Below are 24,247 nucleotides of genomic sequence, written 5' to 3' on the forward strand. Positions count from 1 at the left end.
CAGACCGATGTCAAAGACTGGTAGATGGCTACAAAAAGCATGTCACTGAAGTTATTTTAGCCAAAGGGGGTAACACTAGCTATTAGGTGGTAGGGTGTCCTAACTTTTTCCTGTTAGAATATGCATTTTTGTTGATATATTTGGTTCAATTAGTAAATCAATGTTAATTTTTGCTGTTTACCTTCAATTAAATCATTTTTTCAAGAGATGAAGAAAAAGATCATTGATATGTGAAGATTTCTTAATAAAGAACTGAATATGTAATTGGGGTGTCCTAATTTTTTCACATGACTGTATCTACGCTGGATTTGGCATTGTAAAGGCGCTTTCAAATGTAACTGTTTAAATTTTAATAATGTTTCTCTACGTGGGTCGGCTATCTCCCACATTTCAAAACATTCCGTGTGGGTTACTTGAATATAGCATGTATGAAAATGGCCATTTATATTAAGTGCCCAGCAATAGATTGGCAAATGCTTCCAGATTAACCCTACCTCTTGCCCAAGGTTAGATCAGATATGGATAGATGAGCATTTTGTATGCTTGTGGTGCACAGATCTTGTAATGTTTTCAAAGAAAGCACACTATAATCAGTTTGAAATGGGGATTTAGGATCAAATGATACGGTGCAACAGTGTACGTAAAACACTTTTATTTCCAACTTTAACAGATGTATGTGTCACTAGAGATTACCCAAAGACTAAAAAGTTCGGACACTGTATGCATCGGTAACAAGTACGTTTCTAAGTACATAATGCAAAAAAGGTGTACAAGCGTAAATATAAAATACAAAAAAAAAAAAAAAAAGACAAACTGCCTGAATTATACAACTGAAAAATGTTTTTTAGCTGCAGGGAAGAACATTTTCAACCAATTTAGTTGTGTTTATGGAGGGGAACAAGTGCAACGGGAGGTTGAGGTTACATATTTGAGGAAGAAAACAGTACCTTTCCATCATATTTACACAGCTGATGCAGTATTTCACATGTGGAGAGAATAGGTTCTCATGTCAAAAAGTTGTTATATTTCCAGAGTTAAGGGGGTACTGTCTCAAGATTTGTGGATGGGTAAGACCGGTTAACTGAACAGAAAATGAATGATTAATTCGTTCGTTTTCTTCTGGGAAAAATAGTTGGAAAAAAAAAAAGGAAAAAAAGACAAGCATTGAAAAAAAACATGATGCCTTTGGCAAGCAGTTTTGTTTTCCTCTTCCAATGTCTAAATAAGGTGGAATCGTGGTCCAGGAGTGGCAATGATGTCGCTGTAAGGCTCTGTCTGGGTGACTTCGATAGCTTGCTGCTTTTTGAGGACCAGGAAGCTATAAAACTTCGCAGCCGCCTGCTTCTTGTTGTTGTTCCGGCACAAGTCAAGTAGGCTGACTGAGTCTGCTCCGGTCTTTGCCATGACGCGCTGTAGGAACAATCACAAGTCATCAATACAACCTGCTTTACAGGAGAGTCATTTTTTATCCTGAATTTGGAAATCCAAGATGCACAGACGACCCAAATTCATGTCGCCATTTCTCGTCGATGAAGCATCATCGCATGATGGTTAATATTGAATGGAGGTCAGTCTGCGCTTACTTTAAACGGGTTACTATGACTCACTTTACTGTGGCAGGGCACATATTATTAAAAGGTCTGATTAATTGAACTATATTAACACATCAATATAGAAGCAATATGGGAGCTCAGAAGTTAAATCAAGTCAGTACTTGTCAAATAGTGGGACGCAGAGCGATGCCGGAGGTGGTGCATGTGACCTGGGGGAACATACTTTTTTGCCATACTAGAATAAATTGTAATTCCACAGCCACTCAGTGGGTGGCAGTGGCTCTTTCATTTTCAGAGTGTGTGCAGTATTTTTAACCAAACAAGAGCATACAGCCAAGAGATATGAAGAGCTGTGCAGTTTTCAGTCCGGGCTCATGCAGCGACCTACTGTCTTCTTTGGTTCTCACATACCAGCCCGAGAAGCGCCATTTTCAGCTTGAGAGCATCACGATGACCGCCCTCACCTCCGGTTCTCCCCCGGCGGCTGACAATACGCCGTTTGGCTTTTGACTTTTATTTAATACAGTGGGAGACGAAGAAAGACCACTCTTTTTACGGTGTCTACAATTGTTTGTAGCGGACAGCGAGAAGCCAAATCAATCAAGACGTTACCTAAAGACATTAGACCAGGGGTCCCCTTCTGCCGGGCCGCGGACCGGTACTGGTCCGTGGCGCATTTGCGACCGGGCCGCAAAGAAAAAATAATTTAATAACGACCGCATTCTGGCCGAATTAACCCTGTGCCCCTGCTTAACACACCAATATCTCTGTCTACTCTAGATATAATACTACGGGATTAGGCATGTGCCGGTATGAGATTTTGACGGTACGATAACCGTGAGCAAAAATACCGCGGTTTCACGGTATCACGGTATTGCAATTATAGCTCCAAAATTTTGAGATGTATGGGGTTTAAAAAAAAAAAAAAAAAAAAAAAAACTTTTTTTCCATTGAACAGTTTTTTTTTTTCCAGAACATATTTGCAAATTGGAACATGAATATAATGTGAAAATAAATTAATGTGAAAATAAATAAATTAACAAAAAATAACAAATATTTTATATAAAATTAAAATAAATAGAACCTAGACTATACCCACAGCCACAGCTCAAGTTGCTCAATAATAGATCAAGAACAAAATAATTGCTATAAAAAAGTAAAAACACTTCTAAATAAAATTAAAAATATATACTGTATGACTTTTTTTGAGGGGGAGAAGCTAAAGTTTCGCCATTTTCAGCCACTGTGTCAACTCTCTTCTACATGATGTCATGCCTTTGTGTTAAAAAGAACAAATAATTCATAAGATAATAAGTTAGTTAAAAATGTATAAGTTAGTTTTATAAGTTAGTTAAAATGTAAATATTGTTGAGGTTTCAAGGTTTCATCTAAAACAAAAAGTGAGGAGTGAGACCTCTTTTCGCAATTAGCGATCTTTGACGCGATCCTTTCCCCCCCTTCATTCAAGCTTGTTTCTCACTCAGCGGCTGTGAGACATAAAACGGCGACGAAGCTGCTCTCCCAGCTTAGCCTAGGCTAACATTCGTCTTTGTAAGTTTTAGTTAGTTTGTATATTGACTTTGAAAGGAAAATGTATGTTTTGTTTTTGGCGACCTTTTTCACGGTGCTACTGCTATCCTGTTGAACCTACTCACATGTGGAAAAATACAATTGTATAACGTTTTAAATGTATTCATTTGTATAATTTACCATGATTTGAGAGCTCAATAAATTGAAGAAAAGTACGCCTTGTGTTTCGAGGGTTTGTTTTTGGGTTTGCTGGCTGTTTAGCAGAATAGCGTCACTGACACTCACGGCAACAAACGGGAAGGGTGAGCGCTGCCGCACTCGGCTGCATTTTGGCACATGAAAAATAGCGAATACCGTACTAAGGTATGACGGAAAATTTTAGTGGTTTTGAAACCGTGACGTTTTCACACCACGGTAAACCGTGAAACCGGTAACCGGCACATGTCTATACGGGATAGATTAAAATCTTGTCATAGAAGTCCATTGATTGGACTGCCGCAGTACATCTTGTTTGTGTATATAATATATCTATGTGCGCTTGTCCTCGATAATAGCATATTACTAGGCCGCGGCGCAGCACATTTGTTCCCGGAAATAATTAGCCCCCACACGAGCGAAGATAACAGGAAAACAGACGTCTTTGGAAATATTTTTACGGCGAAAAGGATATTTTTACGTCGAAAAGGGCATCTGACGAGCCTACAACCTCGAAGACCCACGAACTGCGAAGGAGTGGATTCGTGACCCGTTTGTGAATAAACAGAGATCGCAAATGACGGCGACCTTATTAAACGTACATTTGAGACAACAACTCTATCGAGGTTCTGGATTAAAGTCATTCTGGAATATCCTGACATCGCGACAAGAGTGTTGAAAACCTTGCTACAATTTCCAACATCGTATCTTTGTGAAGCGGGCTTCTTAATTAATGTTTAACGACAAGGCGAAGTCGTTAATGGTGAGCGCGGTGTGCAGCTGTTGTGTGAAGCTTAAATGGCAGGATGAATCTGAGAACTTTTCTACAAGTCCTTCCATGATCAAACGTAAGTTAATATTCCTTTCTTTCAAGAAAGTTTGTAGTGTTTACTTTGGAATTGCTGCATTTGCGCTTTTTGCGGCTATGTTTAACGTTAAACGCATGCGCAGAACCGCATCGTTGCAATTTTTGATGGGTTGCAAAATTTGTCAGAACACCAGTCCGTGAAAGAAAAGACCCAAATAACACCGGTCCGTGGTGCAAAAAAGGTTGGGGACCCCTGCATTAGACCCCTATCTCATTGATAAGCCGCTTGATTGTTTTCCAGCGAAAACGTGCCCAATATTGGCAACAATCGCTCTGCTTTGTCAGTGTTACATCGGTAAACCAGCATGCACTGTTTAGCATGCTCAGTGCAAAATAACCCCAAACCATTGCAAAGGAGCTGATACTGTCTGCAGCAAAAAAAAAAAACTCCCTCTGTCCAATGACACTGTCGTTTTTGTTCTATTCATTGTTGTTTTTTCGGTCAAGTTGTTTGGCATATTGCCCTAATGAGTTAATGTTGCTAATCAATTTAAAATTTATCATTCTTTATTGATTTTATTAAACTTAAAAAAATAGTTTGAATGTGACTTTTTTTTATTTTAATTCAGGCAAAGTGATGCACTTTTCTGTTACAAACAAAACAATCTTAAGGTTATACTTTTGCAAGTTGATCTGTCATTTTTTTCTCTTCAGTAGCAAAAAGGAGACGTCAGGCAGAGGTGTACTTTTAATAATAATTTTATAGCCAAAGGATCCTATTTAAAGTGGCGGCAGAGAGTTGAGGGGCGGGGGAACAGAAAATAATTGAGAAGCACTGGATTAAGTGCACAAAATGGTTGTAAAAACCTAATAATTTAAAAAAATATACATATTAAAGTGTCATAATATAATTTTCTGCGTTTGTTTACTCATTTCTTGCTTTGGGCTTGAATTTTTATTTCAGTCCATTCCTAATAATATCAATACTCAGAGCTTGTTAAAGTTATAAAAATAAGTTGAAACAGCAAACTACGTTGTTGTACCTGGAGCCCATGGAGCATCTGTTGGGTTCGCTTGTTCCATCGCTTCTCTTCCTGATCCTGGTCTCCAGCCTGGCCTTCTTCATCCTGATTCAGAGAACACAAAATGCTCTGCTTGGTTTTCCCCACTCTTCAATGCATGTGCATAGCAGTTCAAATTTCAGAATCAGTGCACAATTTTTAATATTGCAATTTTACACCTGTCTGATATTTATGTTTAAAAAACATTCCTGATCCTTTCTTGGTACAGAAAAAATGTCAAAAGTAGCAAATAAACAAATTTTCAAATCAGTGGGAATCTCTCCTAGTTGGTGTAAGTGTCATGCTGTTGGGCTCCCAGCATGCAACACTAAACTAATGCTCTAGAATTTAGATTTCAGATTTAGAATCAGTTTTTATGGGAATTATTATTTAAGGTTTCTGTGAGATTTTGTTTTAGCAACTTTTTGTACAGAACAGGTATGAAAACCAATGTTACACTGTGCTAAAGACTCTAACCTGTGTCCTCTTTAAAATATCAAAAACGCAACACACCCCCTTCGAACTTTAAGAGTTTCTTACGCCAATCATCCTGTGAATAATTTATTGTATTATTTCACCTTGGCTTCCATTGACGGCGATAGATGTAATATTCAACGAAATGAATTCAACCTGAATCTCCATCAATGGTAACCCACAAGTTAACGATAACCAAATCATGTATTAAACATTTGAGTCAGATATAAGGATATTCATTGAAGCTTTACTTGAAGGTGTATTGTTTTGCCCTAATGCTTACATTTACTTCGACAGATCAAAATTACAACTAAATGTGAAGTGCCCCCAATCGCCTCAAAGGAACTTGTTTCTTTTTAACTCACTCTCAATGGTACGCCATTTCAACTACCTGCTGGCAAGATGGACACTGCCACTTTTAAAACGTTGTTATATAAAACAACTAACCTCTTCTTCGTCGCTCTCATCCTTCTTGTCTTTGCTTTTCTCTCCAATGAGGTCCAGTTCAGGAACAAGCTGTGTTAAGTTGACCGTAGTCTCCTCCGGGGGAAGGTCGACCTGCGACATGTCTAGCCTCTGAGACAAGACCGAGGGGTCTGCCAGCTGTTGTGGCTGCTGCTGCTGTTGTTGTTGTTGTTCCAAAGCAGCCATCTGAAAGACAACAGGGCAAATCGATGCAACCCATCAAACTCAGCACGATTTGGTCCTACCCTGTGTAAAAACAAATGTTTTGACCATTTTTATAGCACTCACAGGCAGGGTGCCCTCTTTTTCAAGGGTCTTGCGTTTGACGCCACGAGGGGTGGAGGGTGGAGGCATGACCGTCTCATCCAGTGTTGTCCTGCTGCCTTCCATTGCAGAAGCAGCCAGCATGCTGGGCTCTTCAATGATAGTCTGATCTGTAAAGTGATTCACGGAACTCATGACTTAACAGCAGTATCTGGCAAATACGAATCTAAAACTATCAATCAGCCCTCAAAACTACTACTTACCGATAACATCTCTGTGCTGACCCATAACTTCCTCTCTAGGCACATCCGGGTTCTCAAGCTCTTTGAGGAATTCATCCAAACTGTCTGCTTCGCCACCCTTTCTCCTCTTCCTCAGCTCATCTGGCACCAGAGGTGTCAAGCAGCGTGTGAACATCTAACAATCGAATGTAGAGAAAAGGAAATGTAATTAAGGCATATCAGGATAACTTAAAAATACAGTCAGATGGGTGTTGGACAAACAAAGAAATTGCTCTGACCAAATATGCACTAATGCACTTTTCATTCGTATTCTGGAGAAGTCCACAAGGCAGTGAAAGGAGTGGAGGAAAAAGACAAAAAGCCATCACTTTCTCATTTTGTTCCTGCAATCTCACTACCTGGTCCGCATACCAATGAAAACTTAAAATGGACAATCGCACAAAAAGGGATGTTTGCTTTTGGAAAATGACAGTTGGTTTGCTCTCAAATGCATTGAAAGTGAATGCTCAACGAGTTCATTTTTGTAAATCTAGAATGTCTACAAAACTTATACATTAGCTTTTTATATGGCACGCAATGGCTGCCATTGACAACTCTAGACGTCCAGTCCATTTTGATTGGGAAAGGCAAAGAGATTGGGAGTCTAGCGCTGTTAATGGCACTTAAACATGAGCATTCAGCCAGTCCTCCCAGTGTAAATGAATTGGAAATCTACCACTGTCAACGGCAGGCAATTAGTTAAATTCTATTTTTTTATTTTAAAAGAAAAATCCACTTTGGACTCTAAAGACTGAGGGTTTCCCTCAGTGCTTTACAAGCCTTAATGTGTTTTAAACAGTCACTTGCCTTATAAAATGGTAATCAGTCAATCTAAGCCTGTCGCTCCAATATAGCAGCTAATTATAAAAGCCAACATTCATTACCTTGAGTAGCCTGGCATTCCAGAGAGGCTGAGCAGGAAGAGAGAAGAGCTTCTCCACTCCGCCAGTTTCCTTCCACATCATCAGCTTCTTCGTGGGTGGGGCAAGGTCAAGGGTGGTGACAATGTCCGAGTAGTCAGATAGTTGGGCCCTGATTGTTTTGCTGTCCAACTCCTTCACGCTGTCCACAATCAGTTTCCTCTTACGCTTGGCCTTGGTCTCTTTCACTGAAGAGTTCAAAATTATTATCATTAGAGCCCTCCAGTCATCAGTGTTTGACATTTTTACTATAATGTTGAACATCTGTATATGGTTGTTCGAAACAATAAAATAAAAAATACATAAATTTCAAAAAGCACGATTCTCTTCATGTAAAATGTTGTCTTTAAAGGGAAAGAAAACAGCTTCATCATGTGCAAGCCAGTGGAAATAATTTTGTTAATTAATTGAAAAGGCAAATTTCATTTTTTTGAAATGTAATAGTGGAGAAAAGTGTAAATAAAACACTGGGGCAGATATTTCAAAAATGCGGTACTATTTTAGCCAATCAAATGTAAGTGGGCCAGATATCCAGCCTTTTCTCGTGTTATCATTAATACCCATTTTCAGATACAACTGTGCTCAAGGCTAAAGGCTCAAGGCTGGGTATGTGTGGGCATGATTAATGTCACAAAATGTCTGCGCTCATTATTGCTGTTATTTTATTGTGTTTAAACATTTTCTCTACCATAAGAAGGGCATGAAATTTGCATACCATATTTTCTGACCATTAGGTACACCTTTTAAGGCGCACCATCAATCAATGACTATTTTAATACATAGGGCGGACCTAAATATTAAGGCACATCATAAGTGCATCAGTGTATTTAATTTGTTCTTGATCTTTTAACATTGTGATTAGTTTTTTTTTATTATTATTCTTTTTATGTTTTATTTATCGGTTTGATGAATATGTGTCTTCAGCCCTTTTCTAGGACAGTGATTCCGCAGAGAGCAATTCTTCATTAGGCAGCTGTTGTTTTTACACGTCAAATATTTAAAAATAATAATAACCAAAATAACCAGTTATAAATAAATTTAATGTAGTAATTTTTAGTGATGCACGATAATACATTTTTCAACCGATATCGATAAACAATAATTTCCTGCCCCTTCCACCTGATAACCGATAATGTCACGCCGATAATTATATTCAAATATGTACGTAAAATGTTAAAGTATACAAAGATCAAATGTTACTGTGCAAAAATGTAATTTAGTGCTATTTTTTTCCACATCAAATGTGAACAAGTATTAAATTCCAACATCTAAACAATGGCAATGACATTGTGTAATGGTAAGCTTTTGGCAACAATTATTCAGAGAGTAAACACCCAAGCTGCACAAAAATGCCTTTAAAAGTAAGCCATTCCTAACATATATCACATTACTACACTGCAAAAACACCTCCTTAAAACTAGCAGAATTGGACAAAACTGTTGATTGCGCACATTTGGAGGCTAAATCAAGTATATAATTATCGGATTGCATTATCGGTTGAATTTCGTTTTATCTGGATTATCTGTGTGACGTCATAATTGCCATTATCGGCCGATAATTATCGGTGACTGATATTATCGTGCATCTCTAGTAATTTTATAAAATTATTTGCAATACCAAACACTGCAAAACATAGGGGTGTGCCATCTTGGGGACCCCTTGTTTCGATTATGATTCAGGGTGCTACGATTAGATTATTGGAACGACGATCACGGTATTGACGATGATCACGGTTATCGATGCATTGTACATTATTAATTAATAAAGTAGCCAAACAAATGTATGTCCGTTATTTATTTAAGATATCCTAATGATTCAACAGCAACGCTGGAAACATGCCCATTCAACAAAAAGCTGCCCTTAAATTACTTTTGTTTTTAACAAGAAAGCGCAAAAACATTAACCATTTTAAACGCAGTACTTATTTCTCTCAACAATACAATAAAATTTACACCGGTGGAATTAATTCCACATTTTCTGGAAACAAAATGTGTTTAGAAATAAGACTTCTTTTAACCAATATACTTTGTTTTCACAGATTTCTGTACTATTTCGCATGTTTGTAGTGTTACCGCTGTACTTAAACATGGTTTTACACATTCTGCATATGAAATACACATTAGCTAATTAGCTTAGCGTTTGGCGTTAACTGTTAACATCTCAAAAACAACAACAACAAAGGCTAAACAGAAGAACAGTGGCCTATACTACGAACGGAGTTCAACCTCCCCAGAAGTAATCCAGTTTACTAGCGGGTAACCGGAGTTGACAAAACCTGGTTGTCTAGTTTGTGGTCAATCGGTGCTACGACGCTGATTATGAGGTTGATTAGTCGAACCTGTGTCAACCCAGTCAGAGTTACTGCGCGTTCACATAAAAGGGGGCGGAGACCAGAGTCAAACACTACTTGTGACGATGGCACGGGCACCTTACTCCACGGAGGAGGAATGCGCGATGATTAAAATCCACCCTCACCGCGAAATCCAACACCGATTCGGCGAGTAGAGTGCGACGGGTCTATTGACAGCGAATTTACAGATCGTGTGATTTGTGAATGCGTCAATATGCCAGTTTACTTATGTCCATCAAAAGAAATAAAGCCTGCTGTTAGGACAATAAAAGAAGATTTGGTACGTTAACAGTAAGAAATAATTTATCGCGCATCACCACATGAAGCAGGATGATTGTATGTTTAGTCCCCTTGACTGTATGAATACGCATGTTCTTTTTTTTTTAGTTTGGGGCTAAAAAATCCAGCCCGACCCGAGTCCGATCAATCAACTTGATTTGCAGGCCCAAGCCCGACCAAAAAAAATAAAATAAAAAATGTTATGATGTATGATGTTTGTGAGGACTCAAGGAGAAGAAGGAAATGTGGGATGCCATGTGTTGTTGCGTAAATTAAAGCCCGTCTTTTGTAACGAATTTTCACAGTTAAACAAGACTGTAAGGTGCATATTCAATACATAACATTTATGTCTTTTATATTTGTGCGTCTGTCCTATCAGTGGATTTGACAATTTAATCTCTTCGAGTTGGCAGAAAAAACCGCAAGTTTTCTCAATGTTTAAATAGTCTATATTTTTCTATGATTATTATAACTGCATTTACACAACGAAATAACGCTGGAAAGTTCGTTAAATATATTTCTTGTATGAGAGCAATGCTCCGCATTCGTTTACATTCAGTGATTTTAACAATCAATTTGAAGCGTTTCCATACCCCACTCCGAATCGCACGGCATACAGTGTTCTTACGGAGGTATTCAGCATCACAGATGGAATACATATATTGTCCCTAGCAAAAGAGCGCACGGACAGGCACACAAGCTGCGCGGTTGTGAGGGCCTGACTCGGCGGGTTACATTAGTGACGTCCGCCTCGATCATTTGTCACAGGTAAAGAATTCCCTAAGCTGAAAATCTATATCTTTCGTGGAGTACATCGTCCGGGTACGCCAGCGGATTCTGGCGGTCCCGAAATACCCGTGCCCTCCGGAGAGAGCCCCTCACAATCCGCGCGCCAATGTCGTATGGGTCGTCCAAGTACGCTGTCATTGTCAGGAGGACACGTCCGCGGAGGAGTGCTGTTTAAATAGAGCGTGGTTAATTGGAATCCTGATGTTAAGCAAGATCTAACTCTGACACGACTAGGTTTGGTGTGTGGCGTGTGTTGCCATGGCAACACTTCTCGGTTCCAACATATCCACCTTTCGTAGTCTCGCATAGCCGCGAACTTACGTAGCACGTGATAAAGTTACTCTCGACGTTTCCCTGCTAAGCCAGAAAACCGGCTTCGTAGTATAGGCCACAGGGTTCGTGTACTCACTTTTATAGACACACAAGGGTCTTAGCAACACACTCAGGACATTTTTCAATTGACATGACTTGAAACTACTGCTGGACAACTGAAAGACTAGAAGCAACGAACTCTCTGTCTTCCCCTCGCACTCTAAAAAATAACTTGCACACAGAAGCCCGACCGCCGGGTTCCTGCCTGTCTCATACACAAATTTATTCTCCAATCTTTTGAAAAGGAGTAAATCTCTCGCTCAGTAACCAGCAGCATCTATCATAACGTTGTGCGTGTGCGCGTCCATTAAAGGTGTCTGTGGGGCAGACGTGTCTTGAATTTCGTTCCACTAGGAGCGGCTGTCATAACGTTATTAGAGAAAAATCAACGTTTTTGAACAAATCATCATGTGTCGAATCGCGATGAATCTAATAATCGACTTTTGGCACTCCCTTAGCAAAACATTGTGGTTATATATTAATAACCAACAATATTTTCTTTCAATAAGCACACTTATTTGCATCATTTATTAAGTTTAAAACATTTCATCAAACAATGGGTTTGAGAAAGAAGTGATAGTGAAGAAAGTACGAGCTATCTAGTTGATATTGCATCATCAACATGGGCAGAAAAAAAGTGCCGAAAACTTATTTAAACGAAACAAAAATAACTAAAATATCCATTTGTCTTGTTTAATGAACATTACTGTTGACTACTGGCATTCGACACTCAGTCAGGCAATTAAATGCGTCTTCTTTTCCGCATGTGGCGGGTGCCATTTGACAGCAATATCTAGCCACTGTTTCGAAAACTACATGTAAAATGTATTCTGCCCCTTGCTCTATATTTTGCGCCATGTTTTGATTTCTGCGTAAGACGTTGAACCCTGCAGTTAATTCCGTGATTGCGAATTCCAGGGTGGGACTAAAAAAAGCGTGCTGTCAATTTTGGGGATTACAGTACTTACAGTATATACTTACATTAAGTCTCTTTCACATTACATGAAGGTAATATATATCAGGTTTTGTCTTTTCCTTTATGCATTTCACATCTACAGTAATATAGGCTAAGTGATCCTGACAAATTTGTGCACACACTTTGAATAGCCGTGTGAGAACGGTGTCCTTAAAAGCTCATGCTTCATTTACATTGTAAATGATATGGCACAAACACTCCAAAATAGTTTCCTAACCAGTGATGTCGATGGGTTCCAGTGCAAACGCTTCCTCTTCATTATGAACAAGAGTGGTCTGTTCGGTTTGGTCAGCCATGGCTGGCAGTGGCTCTGCTGGGCCGGAATCTGGACTGTCTGGACCGGCTGGACATTAGAGAAGTAAAACAGGAAATGTTATTGGGCACAAGTGTTCATTTAACAGCTACTCAAGTTTGAAAAATTTAACAGCTACTCAAGTTTCAAAAATTATCTTTGGACAGTGCCGTATAATCTTTGGCATGAAGTGCTTACGTGACTGGAGGTTGTCAAAATCGTCCTCATCATCTCCATGATCTGGTGGCATCATGACGCTAGCAGTGATGGCGGGAGGATCGTCAAAAATGCCACCTCCATCTTCAGAGCTAAGTAGCTTATCCACTAAGGAATAGTAAATGAATTAAAATCATCCATGACACCAAAGAGGGAGGCTTTTCCCGAGCTCACCTAACATCCCTCCGTCATTGTTGCCCATGGAGGCATCACCAAAGTCATCATACTCCATGTGGTTGGATTTATCTGGCAAATTAGCTGGACCAGGCTCCGCCTCGAGCAAAAGGTTAGAGGCTGTGGCACCATGCATGATATCCTCCTCAAACGTGCTGGCATCACGCATCATCTCCCGATCGTCCATGCCAAAATCAGCTGGGGAGAACAGCGGGTTACTTGAAATATGAAGAGGATATGAAGAAAGTTCTACTGTTCAGACAGGACTACAATAACCCGGAAAAAAAGTAACGAGTCAATTTCTCCATGATGATTTTTAAAGACTGAACTCTGCCATATCCTACCAAAATCATTGTCTTGCAGAAGACTGAGATTGCCAACATCTTCCCTCATAGTAATCTCCTCAACTCTGCTCTGGTTCAGGGTGAACTGCTGGGCCACATCAATGTCACTGTGTGACAGACACCAAAGAAAGCAATGCTGAGTACAACAAATAGTGCATACTGAAAAGAGTAGGGCAACATACATTCTAAGAACATTCATCTCTGGAGGTGCATCATACATTTTACTGGGTGTGACAAGATTAATTCTGAACAGTAAACATAAACTTACTCCAAATCAGGAAGTGGCTGATCAAAGTCATGAAACTCCTCAGGTAAGGTGATGGCATTATATGCAGCCTCCCGGTTTTCCTCGGGCAAATCCACCACACCTGGATACGAACCGGCCACAGTGGTTAACTAAGGATATAGTAACAAGGTCCAAAATATGAAGGCAAGTAGAAGATGCAATACGTACCTGGTCTGAATGCCATCTTTATTTTGATAAAGGCTTCATTACAATCAGCAAGCAGGTACTTGGCCTTCCTGTGGTAGATTCTCACCACCCCAAGAAGCAGGTGACCTGATGTACGCAATGCCATCTTCACCTATGAGCACAATACAATACATATGCAATAAGTGGGTGAGGTTTAAATATATACAGTATACATTGTACTGAACAGTCTGAGTGAATAATCTTTAATTGTACTTTCAATGCTGTTATTATAATACCTTAGGTGAGATGATGCTCTCCACACTGCTCTCCAAGTTGCATTCAAACACATGAGCCTTGGTCAGCTTTTTGTCCCAGTGGGCCGCCAGCCAGATCTTGGCCAGCGGCCCACGTTTGCTAAGGACAAAGTGGGCGTAGAACATTGCCCTGGGTCCACTGCCTCACACACTCACAATTGCGTAGGCTCACCTGGAAAACAACATGTAGTCGTATTTCATAAAAGGATATAACTTCAACACAGCTAGTGTTATTGCGAACTGTTACATTGTTACAATTTCAATGCTGGAGATGTCAAGGAAAGAGTGAATCCATATGTAGCACTTTAAAACAAAAGCTAACAATTTAAAGACAGTGCAGTCTGAAAAATGAGGCTTTTTTTAAAGAATGTTCTAAAAAAAATATGGAATTACTCATCTGATGTAAGTAACTATCTTTGGTCATTTAAAACTTAACTTAAAAAGACCTGGCGTCGACAAGTGTACGTCCCACTCACAACATTTAGTATACAATTGTAGCCGATATGACCCAAGATTTATTGTCCACATAGTGTATTTTTTATTTCTGGTTGTATAATCTTGATATATTTTAATGAATAAATACATTAATAAAATAGCAGTGTTAATAAAAACAACATTTATGGAATTAAATTTATTAAAAAAAAAAATACACTCTGGATATTGCCCCAATCAAATTCTTTAGTCGATTTTAATATATATGGCAGAAAACACTCAGCTGACTTGAAGTTCCGCCCTGAGACCCTCAGTTAAGCCAAATTTCAAAATTGTCCTATATGCATGTGTGATACATCATTGGAAAGCTTAAAATCTCTATTTTCTGGGGGAAGAAACATTTTGAACAGGAGGGCATTTAAAAAAAAAAAAAAAATTAAACTGCAAAACCCTAACTGCAGGCGAGAGCAGAATTACAGACGCCATGACTTTAACGAGATATTAGTGCGTACTTACCTTGTTTTGATCCAAAAACTCCATGTGGCATGTATCACTGAGTGTCAACACACAGCTGTGAATGGCCACAGCTGGATATTTTGGGGGATTTTATGGGTGAAACATGGTAATATAACAAGGGTCGCAATGCAGAAATTGCAGACATCAAGGAGTGGTTGAGATTTTCTTCATATATTTACTAGAGGTGTGCAAAATTTCCGATTCTTAGATTATTCGCGATTCGGCCGTGGAAGATTCGAGAACGATTCACAAACATCCAAATTCCGATTATTGAAATATGCCAAGTAAAGCGGAAGTACAACACACTCAGCGCGCCGCGCGGTCAATGAGCAACGGAGCGAGAGTAGCTAAACATCATGCTTCTCATTACCCGGCCCCTCGGGTAATGCCAATGCTCAACTCACGGCTCTAGCTCAACTCATGCCACGAGATAAAAAGACACAACAACATACCTGAAGCTGCTACAAAAGTACGTCATCCACATAATGTTACGGTAGATATCATTTATATAAGACTAGATGCACTACGGTAGCGGTAGCGTTTGCAGCATATCTACAAAAAGCTAGATGCAGACGTAGTAAACGGCCGCCATCTTAAAGCAGTACACTTCTCTGCAAGGCTGTTGTAGCGAACCTTCCAAGCAAACCTAATTAACTTTTTATCTAAAATACTCCTAAATCGGTAAAATATTGACTTGAATCTATCTTTAAAATAGTTTTAAAACTTTCACATGTCGAAAGTTGACAAAAGGGAAATTATGGATTAACGGGAGCAATTTTAACAACTTTAACGGTTGATTCACAACATTAAATTAATTGAATGTAGTTTAAAGCTGCTGATACAGAATGGGGACTGGAGTTTTTTATTTACTGTTATTTTTGTATATTTGTTTACTACTATATGTTAACTTGATACTGAAATAGTAGTTTGGTTTAGCCTGAGAGTATTTTTGAACAATTTTGGAACTAATGTACAAAACATTTAAAAAAAAAAAAAATGGGGGTGGGGGGGGTGCATCTATAATCGTTTTAGAATCGAATCGGACCATCTGAATCGTAATCGAATCGTTAGGTGCCCAAAGATTCCCAGCTCTAATATTTACCCTGTTAAACGTTTTTTTCTCAAATTTTCTTTGTTTGGATCGATTATTTATCATCTAACATATCTGAGAAAATGCGACAGTAACAAAAAAATACAATAAAGCGATAGTTTTAAGGTAGATATCCGTGACTTTTTTTACAGACACCATTTTTTTCCATTGTGACTTAATTTGTTTAAAAGTTTAAATTATGCGAGTGAATAATTTTTTTAAGTTGTTTTTTTAAACAAAATATTAGACATCAATTAAGGATTCTAAGCTAAAAATGACAGACATTTTGAATAATATAATTAATTACCTTTGTTTTATGGCTGAGTTGAAACAAAAGCGGTTGCGCGACATCTGTAAACAGGGGTTTCCAGGGTAAAACGGACAAATTACAAATAGTTCGGGGGGCTTAATACGCCATGAATCTGCTATGGCAGCATATAGAAATATTGTTCTATCAAACACAACAGTTGTTTTGGCTTAAAATACAGCAGTTTATTTTAAAGAAGAGTGCAAGAGCGGAAACTGCTTCTTCAATCTTGTCTGTGTTTTCCGCTATATATATATTTAACGGAAAATGAATGAATTCATTCATGGATTGATGTCCTTGACAACAATAGACGGCAAATAAAATTGGGAGGACTGTTTTCAGTGCCTTAGATGGCGTTATTCATTCGGTGGCAGCCTCTCAGTCAAAATGGATTGGACGTCAAGCACCGTCAATGGCATACAAAGAGTTCAATGTGTGGCCTATAAAGAGTTTATCGTAATGTTCAATATGCAATTACTCGTTTGATTGCCTTTTATTCCCCTAAAAGTCGAAAAACTAAAATTTTACTATAAGCCTATTCTAACGAAAAATTCGACCAAAAAAAAAAAGCTTACATGTGTTTAACTCTTGCCGCTGTAAACAAAATATGGACGAAGCAGCAAAAATATTCCGACAAGCACAGTACGGACTTGTTCCATGTTCCGACATTGATTTTGGAAAATTGGTTGAAAAATTTCAATAAAAGAAAATGCGCATTTTTGGTAGCGACAAGTTAAGAACCATGCAATCAAAAAGTAGTGTAACACTAGAAACGAAAATGTAGAGAATGGCGCCAGTAAATAGTCGGCGCCATCGACTCGTTTGAACTACATTGGCCGCCCGAATTGGCGTTTATTGTGCTCGATGTTTTCAGCGTGGCTCTTTTCCACGTCATATTCCCAGACGTCGAAAGTGCAGTTCGTAGGTCAAATGTATTTCGGAATAACCACGAGTTTACGTTTGCGATCATAGCATGCTCATACCTATTAGCACTGCTGTTGCGGTGGCTGGTGGATAACGACTCCTCGTACCGCGGAGGCCTGAGCAAATTACCACAACCGTGCATGCTTACTACGCTCGAAAAACTGAGAAAAGTATACGTAGCGCAATGCCAATTCAAGTCTACTTACCGACGGTACACCGGTGAGTGAAATCCTGCAAATTATGTTATTTCTCCCAGCGAATGGTCCCCTGTTGTACTCATTAAAACAGTAAAGATGGCGCCAGTCGCCTTCCTCCCGCTCACCGCTACCGTTTTAAAATCCACAGGATGTTTACAGTCAAAAATGGCGGAGGAGTTTCCTGAGCGGGAGGCAGAGCAGTGAGGAGTCGTGGCCAATAGGGGGCTCTGTGGCACAATTTCCTCAGAAGTGAGTGGATGCCTTCATGCCTGATAAAGTAATTCATGTCGAGGTGCGAAAAAGTAGTCAACTGTAGAACGACACTCGTGTTTAGTGTAATGTATGTAACGTTTTTTTGAAGAGGAATAAAATTACAAGTAATTAATTAACTACCAGAGGTGGGTAGTAAGACATAACATTTACGTCGTTACACTTTCTTGAGTTACTTTCGGGGAAAATTGTACATCTTAGAGTAGTTTTACAATGCAATATTTTTTACTTTTACTTGAGTAGATTTGTGAAGAAGAAACAGTACTCTTTCACTGCAACTTTGGGCTACAATAGAGCCTTTACATTGTTCCCCTTTATTCTACATATTGATTTTTTTCTTTTTATTTTTTGCCTGAGATGTAGACAGTGGCTGTCTCAGGTTTACCAATGAGATGTCGCAATAATAATAACATGACTCCATTTTACCAATTAGAGGAAACAATGTTTTTTTTTCTCCACTAGAGAGCACTCATGCTCTTTGGACAGGTGATGTTTCATTTTTTCAAATCTGAATTTGATCATTTTTGTGTCATCTTTTTAACCTAATTTGGTCATGTAATAGGTTATAGACCCCACTCACATGACATCACAACCACGCCTCCACGCCATATTGTCCGTCAGCTCATCGTGTTTACGCATTACCGCTACGTAAATTCCTCCTATTATGGCGTGTTTTTCTGCTCGTTCTCACATGCCAAGCACATAACAAAATGAGGGGAGCCGAGACAAAAGTATGGGCCAATTGAATGATTTATTCAACATAAGATTTAAACAACATAATAAACAATGAAGGTGTGTGTATGGGTGTAAAGTCAGTGGTGTCTGCTAGGTATGGCTGCAAATAGATATGTATGTGGGAATCTCTAACTAAAGTCCCAAAACAACCAAGGAAAACCAACGACCAACCTGGAGGGGAGAGCAGAGAGAAAGATTAGCCTGGCACCCAGGCCTTTTAAGCCCAGGTGCCTTTAATCAAATCACCTGGCCTCTGCCTGATTAGGGAGCCACCCATACCAGGCAGGTCAGGGCCGCGACATCGTTAACATTAATAATCAAAATGGTTAAGGCGTGTGTGGCGGTTGGTTGCAGTAACAGAGAAGATAGACGGAGAGACTTGAAGTTCTACCGTATTCCGAGAGACCCGGAGAGGAGAGCGAGATGGACTGCTGCAATTCGACGAGAAAACTGGGCACCAAACGATCACCACAGACTATATAGTAGTCATTTTATACCTGGTAAGATGCATTTAATATATATTTAGAGGGTTTTGGGCTGACAACCACAATTAAGATCATTGCGAGGCTAATCGCCGACAACATACAGTTTCAAATTCAAGATTTTTATTTCTTCCGCCATAATTATTTTTTGAATAATATTTAGCTGGTACCAAGTGAAAGAAGCTGGCCTCGTCTACGGATCATCAGTTAAACAGGGGTGTCCAAACTTTTTGCAAAGGGGGCCAGATTCTGTGTGGTAAAAATGTGGGGGGCTACCTTGGCTGATTTACGTAGAACAATATATTTAATCAATTTTTAGCAAGCCCTTCTGTGTGTCACATTTGCTTTATTATTGTTTTTTTAAATTAATAATTTCAACAATCTCGCCTTTGTGGCGTTCTCTTTCGACACTCGGGCTCTTGCGAAATACTGCTGCTGTGAAATTAAACTAGCTTCAAGTTGCTATAATTTCTCGCTGCGTATCTTCCTTGTAATGTTGTTGTACATGTCAGCGTGTCTTGTTTGGTAATATCGCGTCACATCGAACTTTTGAAAACAGCGACTGTCTCTTTGCAAATGAGGCAGACACAGTTGTTGCGTATTGTATTGAAAAAAAATAATCCAATATTCACCTATCCTTGAAGCGTCAGCCATCGCAGTCAACTTTTTTTTATTGATTGTCGCCATTTTAGAAAATTGAAAGTAAAGGGTCACACGAGGTAATGTTGCGTAGAGTGCTGCTCTTAAAGTTTTTCAAAGTTTCGTGAGAATAGGCTGAGTTTCTGTGGACAAGATAGTTGTAGATATCAGGGTAGCAGATGTCAGGCAGAGACGGCGAAGACAGCGGGATGAAAAATATCGATTTAGGCATCAAATATGGATCTGGCGAATGGATAGACTGAAGCTTTTTCACATAATGCCTTTTATGCAACGCATCCAATGAGTTTACAGCGTCTGAAAGCACCGGGGCTTCCATGAATTGCACTATAAATTTCACGACAAATTGAAACCATTGAGAATACGGATACACAATGACGGACAATATGGTGGCCGGATACAGCGACATGTCATTGTGTGACGTTGGTGAGTGGGGTCTATAGTCCAGTATTATAACAACAGTTAATCTGGACGAAGTTGTGCCGAGATAAAAAATTACCATTACTATTATTTTTAAATCAGACATGGTAAGCAGTTACTTACAATGTTACTCATATCTTGAGTATTCTTTTCAACGAATACTTGTTTTACTTGTACTTGAGTAAAATTTGTTTGACTATTTTTACTTGAGTAATTTTATTTAGAAGTAACGGTACTCTTACGTGAGTAAAATCTTTGGTTACTCCATAGGCGGAGTTTGACTTTTGGGGCACGTGGGGCACAACTTGTTGATGACCCTGAAACGTAGTGTCAGCAATAAAATTAACTTACAAGAACATTTATATTAATAAACTGACAAGTTCAGTGTTTTTTGTTTCCCATCATTCTTGAGGGGAATTCTAAATCAGGCTGCTTAGGCAATACTTTTCGCCATGATCGTCATCCATTGAATATTGTACGCCCGCCGGTGTCGTGCCAATGTAGTTACCCCAGTCAAAAATTGTACCCCCTGGGCGGAGCCATGTGGAAGTAGATTTGTGTCTTTAGTATTCAATCAAAAAAAAAGTTGCTTCAATAAAAAAAAAAATTTTTTAAAAGTTGCTTCAATCAAAATATATATTTTCAACCAAAAAAAGTCACTTCAATAAAAAAAAAAAAAAAAAAAAAAAGTGTTTGAATGCAAAAATAAATGGGAAACTCAAAAAACTAAAAAAAAAAATGCATGTGAAAAGTATTTTTCTTTGATTTTTTTTGTTTGTTTGTTTGTTATTTGTTTTTGATTGAAGTAATGTGGATTTGTGTTTGGGCCACATTTTGGCTACGACATGTTTGTCTTTATTATTCATCAAAAAATAAGTTGCATCAAAAAAATATATTTTCAAAAAGAAAAATCACTTCAATCAAAAAAAAGAAACATTTCAGTCATAAAAAAGTATTTTAATGCGAAATAATATTTGACATTGAAAAATCTGCATTTGAACACTTAATTTTTCATTGAAAAAGTTTTCTTTGATTGAAGCAATCCTTTGTGTGTTTGGGCCATATTCTGGGTAGGACATTTGTGTCTAAATCATTCAATCCCCCAAAAAGTTGCTTCAATCAAAAAAATATTTTCATTCCAAGAAAAAAATATTTGAAAAATAAAATTGTTCTGCCCTAATTTTTTTTTTTTTGTTTTGAAAATTCTATGCAATGATCGTCTAAGGTGCTAGTCACATGATCTGTACGAAAAATAATTTTAACCCATTATAAAAAATATATTTTTTTGTTCATTTTATTCATTTTTGTAGCAGTTTATTGCTTTACAACAGGGGTGTCCAAACTTTTTGCAAAGGGGGCCCATATTTGGTGTGGTAAAAATGTGGGGGGCCGACCTTGGCTGACGCCCTTTACGTAGAACAATATATTTAAGCGAATTTTAGCAAGCCATTCCGTGTGTCACATTTGCTTTATTATTATTTTTTTTAAATTAATAATTTCAAGAATCTTGCAACTAGCCTTTGTGGCGTTCGACTCTCGGGATATTACTTCTGTGAAATTCAAGTAGCTTCAAGTAGCTTTATTTTCTCGCTGCGTATCTTCCCTGTAAACTTGTCGTACATGTCAGCATGTCTTGTTTGGTAATATCGCCTCACAATGAACTCTTTAAAAACAGCAACTATAGTCCAATTTCCAAGCGGCGGCCGTCGCAGTCAACTTTTTTTTGTTGTTGATTGTTGCCATTTTAGAAAATTGGAAGTCAAGCGTCACACGGGGTAACGTTGCTTAGAGTGCTGCTGCCTTTTAGTGGGTAAATGAGGAGCAGCATTTAATGTGTAAGCTACTTCATATGTTGGTAGCAGTACTGCTGACCAATTTATTAAGTCCGTGTGCGGTCCAGACGTTATTGATCTTATGACAGAGGCTGGGGGCCGGATGAAATTTGACCACAGGCCGCAATTGGCCCACGGGCCGCACTTTGGACATGTTGCTTTACAACTTTGGTATATATAGAGCCTACCCACCGACGTCATAAAACCACGTGCTCGCTGTATGGTTCCGCCCACTTGTCCGTCATTTTGTCTCTGTATTAGCATTGGTTTCAATTGATCGAGGAATTTAAAATGCATTTCATGGAAGACCCGGTGCTTTCTGATGCCGTAAACTCACTGGATGTGTTGCATAAAAGGCGTTATGTGGAAAAGCTTCGTTCTATACAGTCGCCAGATCCATATTTGATGCCTAAATCGATGATTTTTGACCGGCTGCCTTCACCGTCTCTGCCTGACCCTGATATTTACAACTATCTTCTCCACACAAAATCAGCCTATTCTCACGAAAGTTTGAAAAACTTTAAGAGCTTGGAGGCTTATAAATGCTACGTTGCTGGTTGGGTGAAACAGGTCCTCGTACACGAAAATTCGGCAGGAATCTTGTGCTCGGAAGGTGAGTTACGAAATTTTCAATTCAAAATCTTTTGTTCTTGCTAACATCCACTGTCAAGTCTAATGTATTTCATGTCATTTGTCAATGGAGCTAGGGCTTTTAATGTTTATATGGTTTAGGGATAGCACTCACTACATACATACGTGTATGTTGTCGGCGATTAGCCTAGCAATGATCTTAATTGTGGTTGTCAGCCCAAAACCCTCTAAATATATATTAAATGCATCTTACCAGATATAAAATGACTACTACATAATCTGTGGTAATCGTTCGGAGCCCAGTTTTCTCGTCGAATTGCAGCAGCCCATCTCGCTCGTTCCTCTCCGTGTCTCTCGGAATCCGGTAGAACTTCAAGTCTCTCCGTCTATCTTCTCTGTTATTGCAACCGACCGCCACACACGCCTTCACCATTTTGATTATTAATGTTAACGAGCAGAAAAACACGTCGTAAATAGGAGGAATGTACGTAGCCGTAACAGGTCAACACGATGTGTTGCCGGACAAGTGGGCGGCACCAGTCAGGAGAGCGGAGTTGTGACGTCACGTGGGTAGGGTCTATAGGAAAGTCAATTACATGCAATGACACTAGTTGGCCACCAGGGGGGCCTGGCCTTCCTGGTTCCCCCTTAAAATCTGCTTATGGGTTACTCTACCCACTTCTGTTAACAAGAGTAAAAATAATAATGGGGGGGGGGGGATTAGCCCCTGAAATGTACAATTATGCTATGATAACTTGACACAATTAAAAAAAAAAAACTGCACACAAAATTCGTTCCCTTTTTTATTCAATTACTGATTGTATGAAGATGGAAACTTTTTTTTTCGTGGATGAAGGCGTTTCAAGTTGCCACTCAAGTATTTGTTGCTCTTCTTCTTGTGGTTACCAATTGTGAAGTCCTACTTCTCCGTCATTCGTGAACTGATCATCTTGAAACTTTAGATAGCATGGGCCACTACGTATCAATTTTCAGAACTCTATTTTTGTTTTTGCATTAGGGCTGACTAATAAAAGTGGATTTATTGTTGCTGCAGATTGAGTTAGAAGTAGAGGGCATGCACACTCTTCAACACAGCCTTCTTTTTTTCTTTTTTTTTTTTTACAGACGGAAGGTCTGTCAAGTTTTCACTCAAGTTTTAGTTCTTCTTGTAGCTTCTAACTTTGAAGTCCTACTTGTCTGTCATTTGTGAACCGATCGCCTTAAAACTCGGTAGATATGTACCATGGGCCAGTATCTATCGATCCTCAGGGCTCGATTTTTAAATTTCTTTTTGTTTCAGGGCTGATTAATTAATTGCAGACTTATTGGTGCCTGTAGGTTGCAAGGTAGCCGGTAGAGGGCATGCGTGCACACTGCACAGCACATGGACCTTTGGTGCCTGTGCTGCCTGGAGGTTACAAGGTTTCCAGTAGAGGAAATAGGCACATAACTCGTGGTTCTCTTTATTAGACTGACCGTAAGGAGTTCTTAAGTTCTCGCTCCCTTTGGTCTTTTTCTTCTTGGTAAGGACCCTGCTAAGACAGCCAGCATTTGCTGGTATCTATACCAGCAAGACCAGTAAAACACATCAAATCCAGCAAGGTTATGCTGAATTTGCTAAATAAATAAATACACCTTAACTGTACTTGATAAATGAACTGTGAGTGAATTTAATTCACTCATCTGTCCACTACTACAGAAAACACTTGCACTACTTCATACCAC

The 24,247-nt window shown here is 39.0% G+C and overlaps 1 protein-coding gene across 1 annotated transcript; it reads right to left on the reverse strand.

Annotated features, from left to right (window-relative positions):
- Positions 1 to 637: 637 nt before the first annotated feature.
- On the reverse strand, positions 638 to 17,710 carry LOC130914816 (double-strand-break repair protein rad21 homolog A-like). Its single transcript, XM_057834335.1, has 14 exons — positions 17,545 to 17,710; positions 14,052 to 14,241; positions 13,798 to 13,927; positions 13,612 to 13,711; positions 13,344 to 13,450; positions 13,000 to 13,197; positions 12,808 to 12,933; positions 12,535 to 12,660; positions 7,516 to 7,739; positions 6,614 to 6,767; positions 6,375 to 6,520; positions 6,069 to 6,272; positions 5,130 to 5,213; positions 638 to 1,410 (listed from the first exon to the last, which is right to left on the reverse strand). Exons 2-14 carry the CDS (start codon positions 14,193 to 14,195, stop codon positions 1,219 to 1,221), a joined length of 1,935 nt encoding a protein of 644 aa, XP_057690318.1. The 5' UTR covers positions 14,196 to 14,241; positions 17,545 to 17,710; the 3' UTR covers positions 638 to 1,218.
- Positions 17,711 to 24,247: the final 6,537 nt, after the last annotated feature.

The sequence above is a fragment of the Corythoichthys intestinalis genome, chromosome 4, assembly GCF_030265065.1.
Source record: "Corythoichthys intestinalis isolate RoL2023-P3 chromosome 4, ASM3026506v1, whole genome shotgun sequence".
Taxonomy (NCBI): Eukaryota; Metazoa; Chordata; class Actinopteri; order Syngnathiformes; family Syngnathidae; genus Corythoichthys; species Corythoichthys intestinalis.

Bases quoted from the DNA above. Each gene is read 5' to 3' on its own strand.
- LOC130914816 (XM_057834335.1), bottom strand. From the start codon at position 14,195: ATGTTCTACGCCCACTTTGTCCTTAGCAAACGTGGGCCGCTGGCCAAG. The intron at 13,712-13,797 runs GTACGTATTGCA...GTTCGTATCCAG, and splicing joins AAAGATGGCATTCAGACCAG to GTGTGGTGGATTTGCCCGAG. The intron at 5,214-6,068 runs GTTAGTTGTTTT...TCTCTGAATCAG, and splicing joins ATGAGAGCGACGAAGAAGAG to GATGAAGAAGGCCAGGCTGG.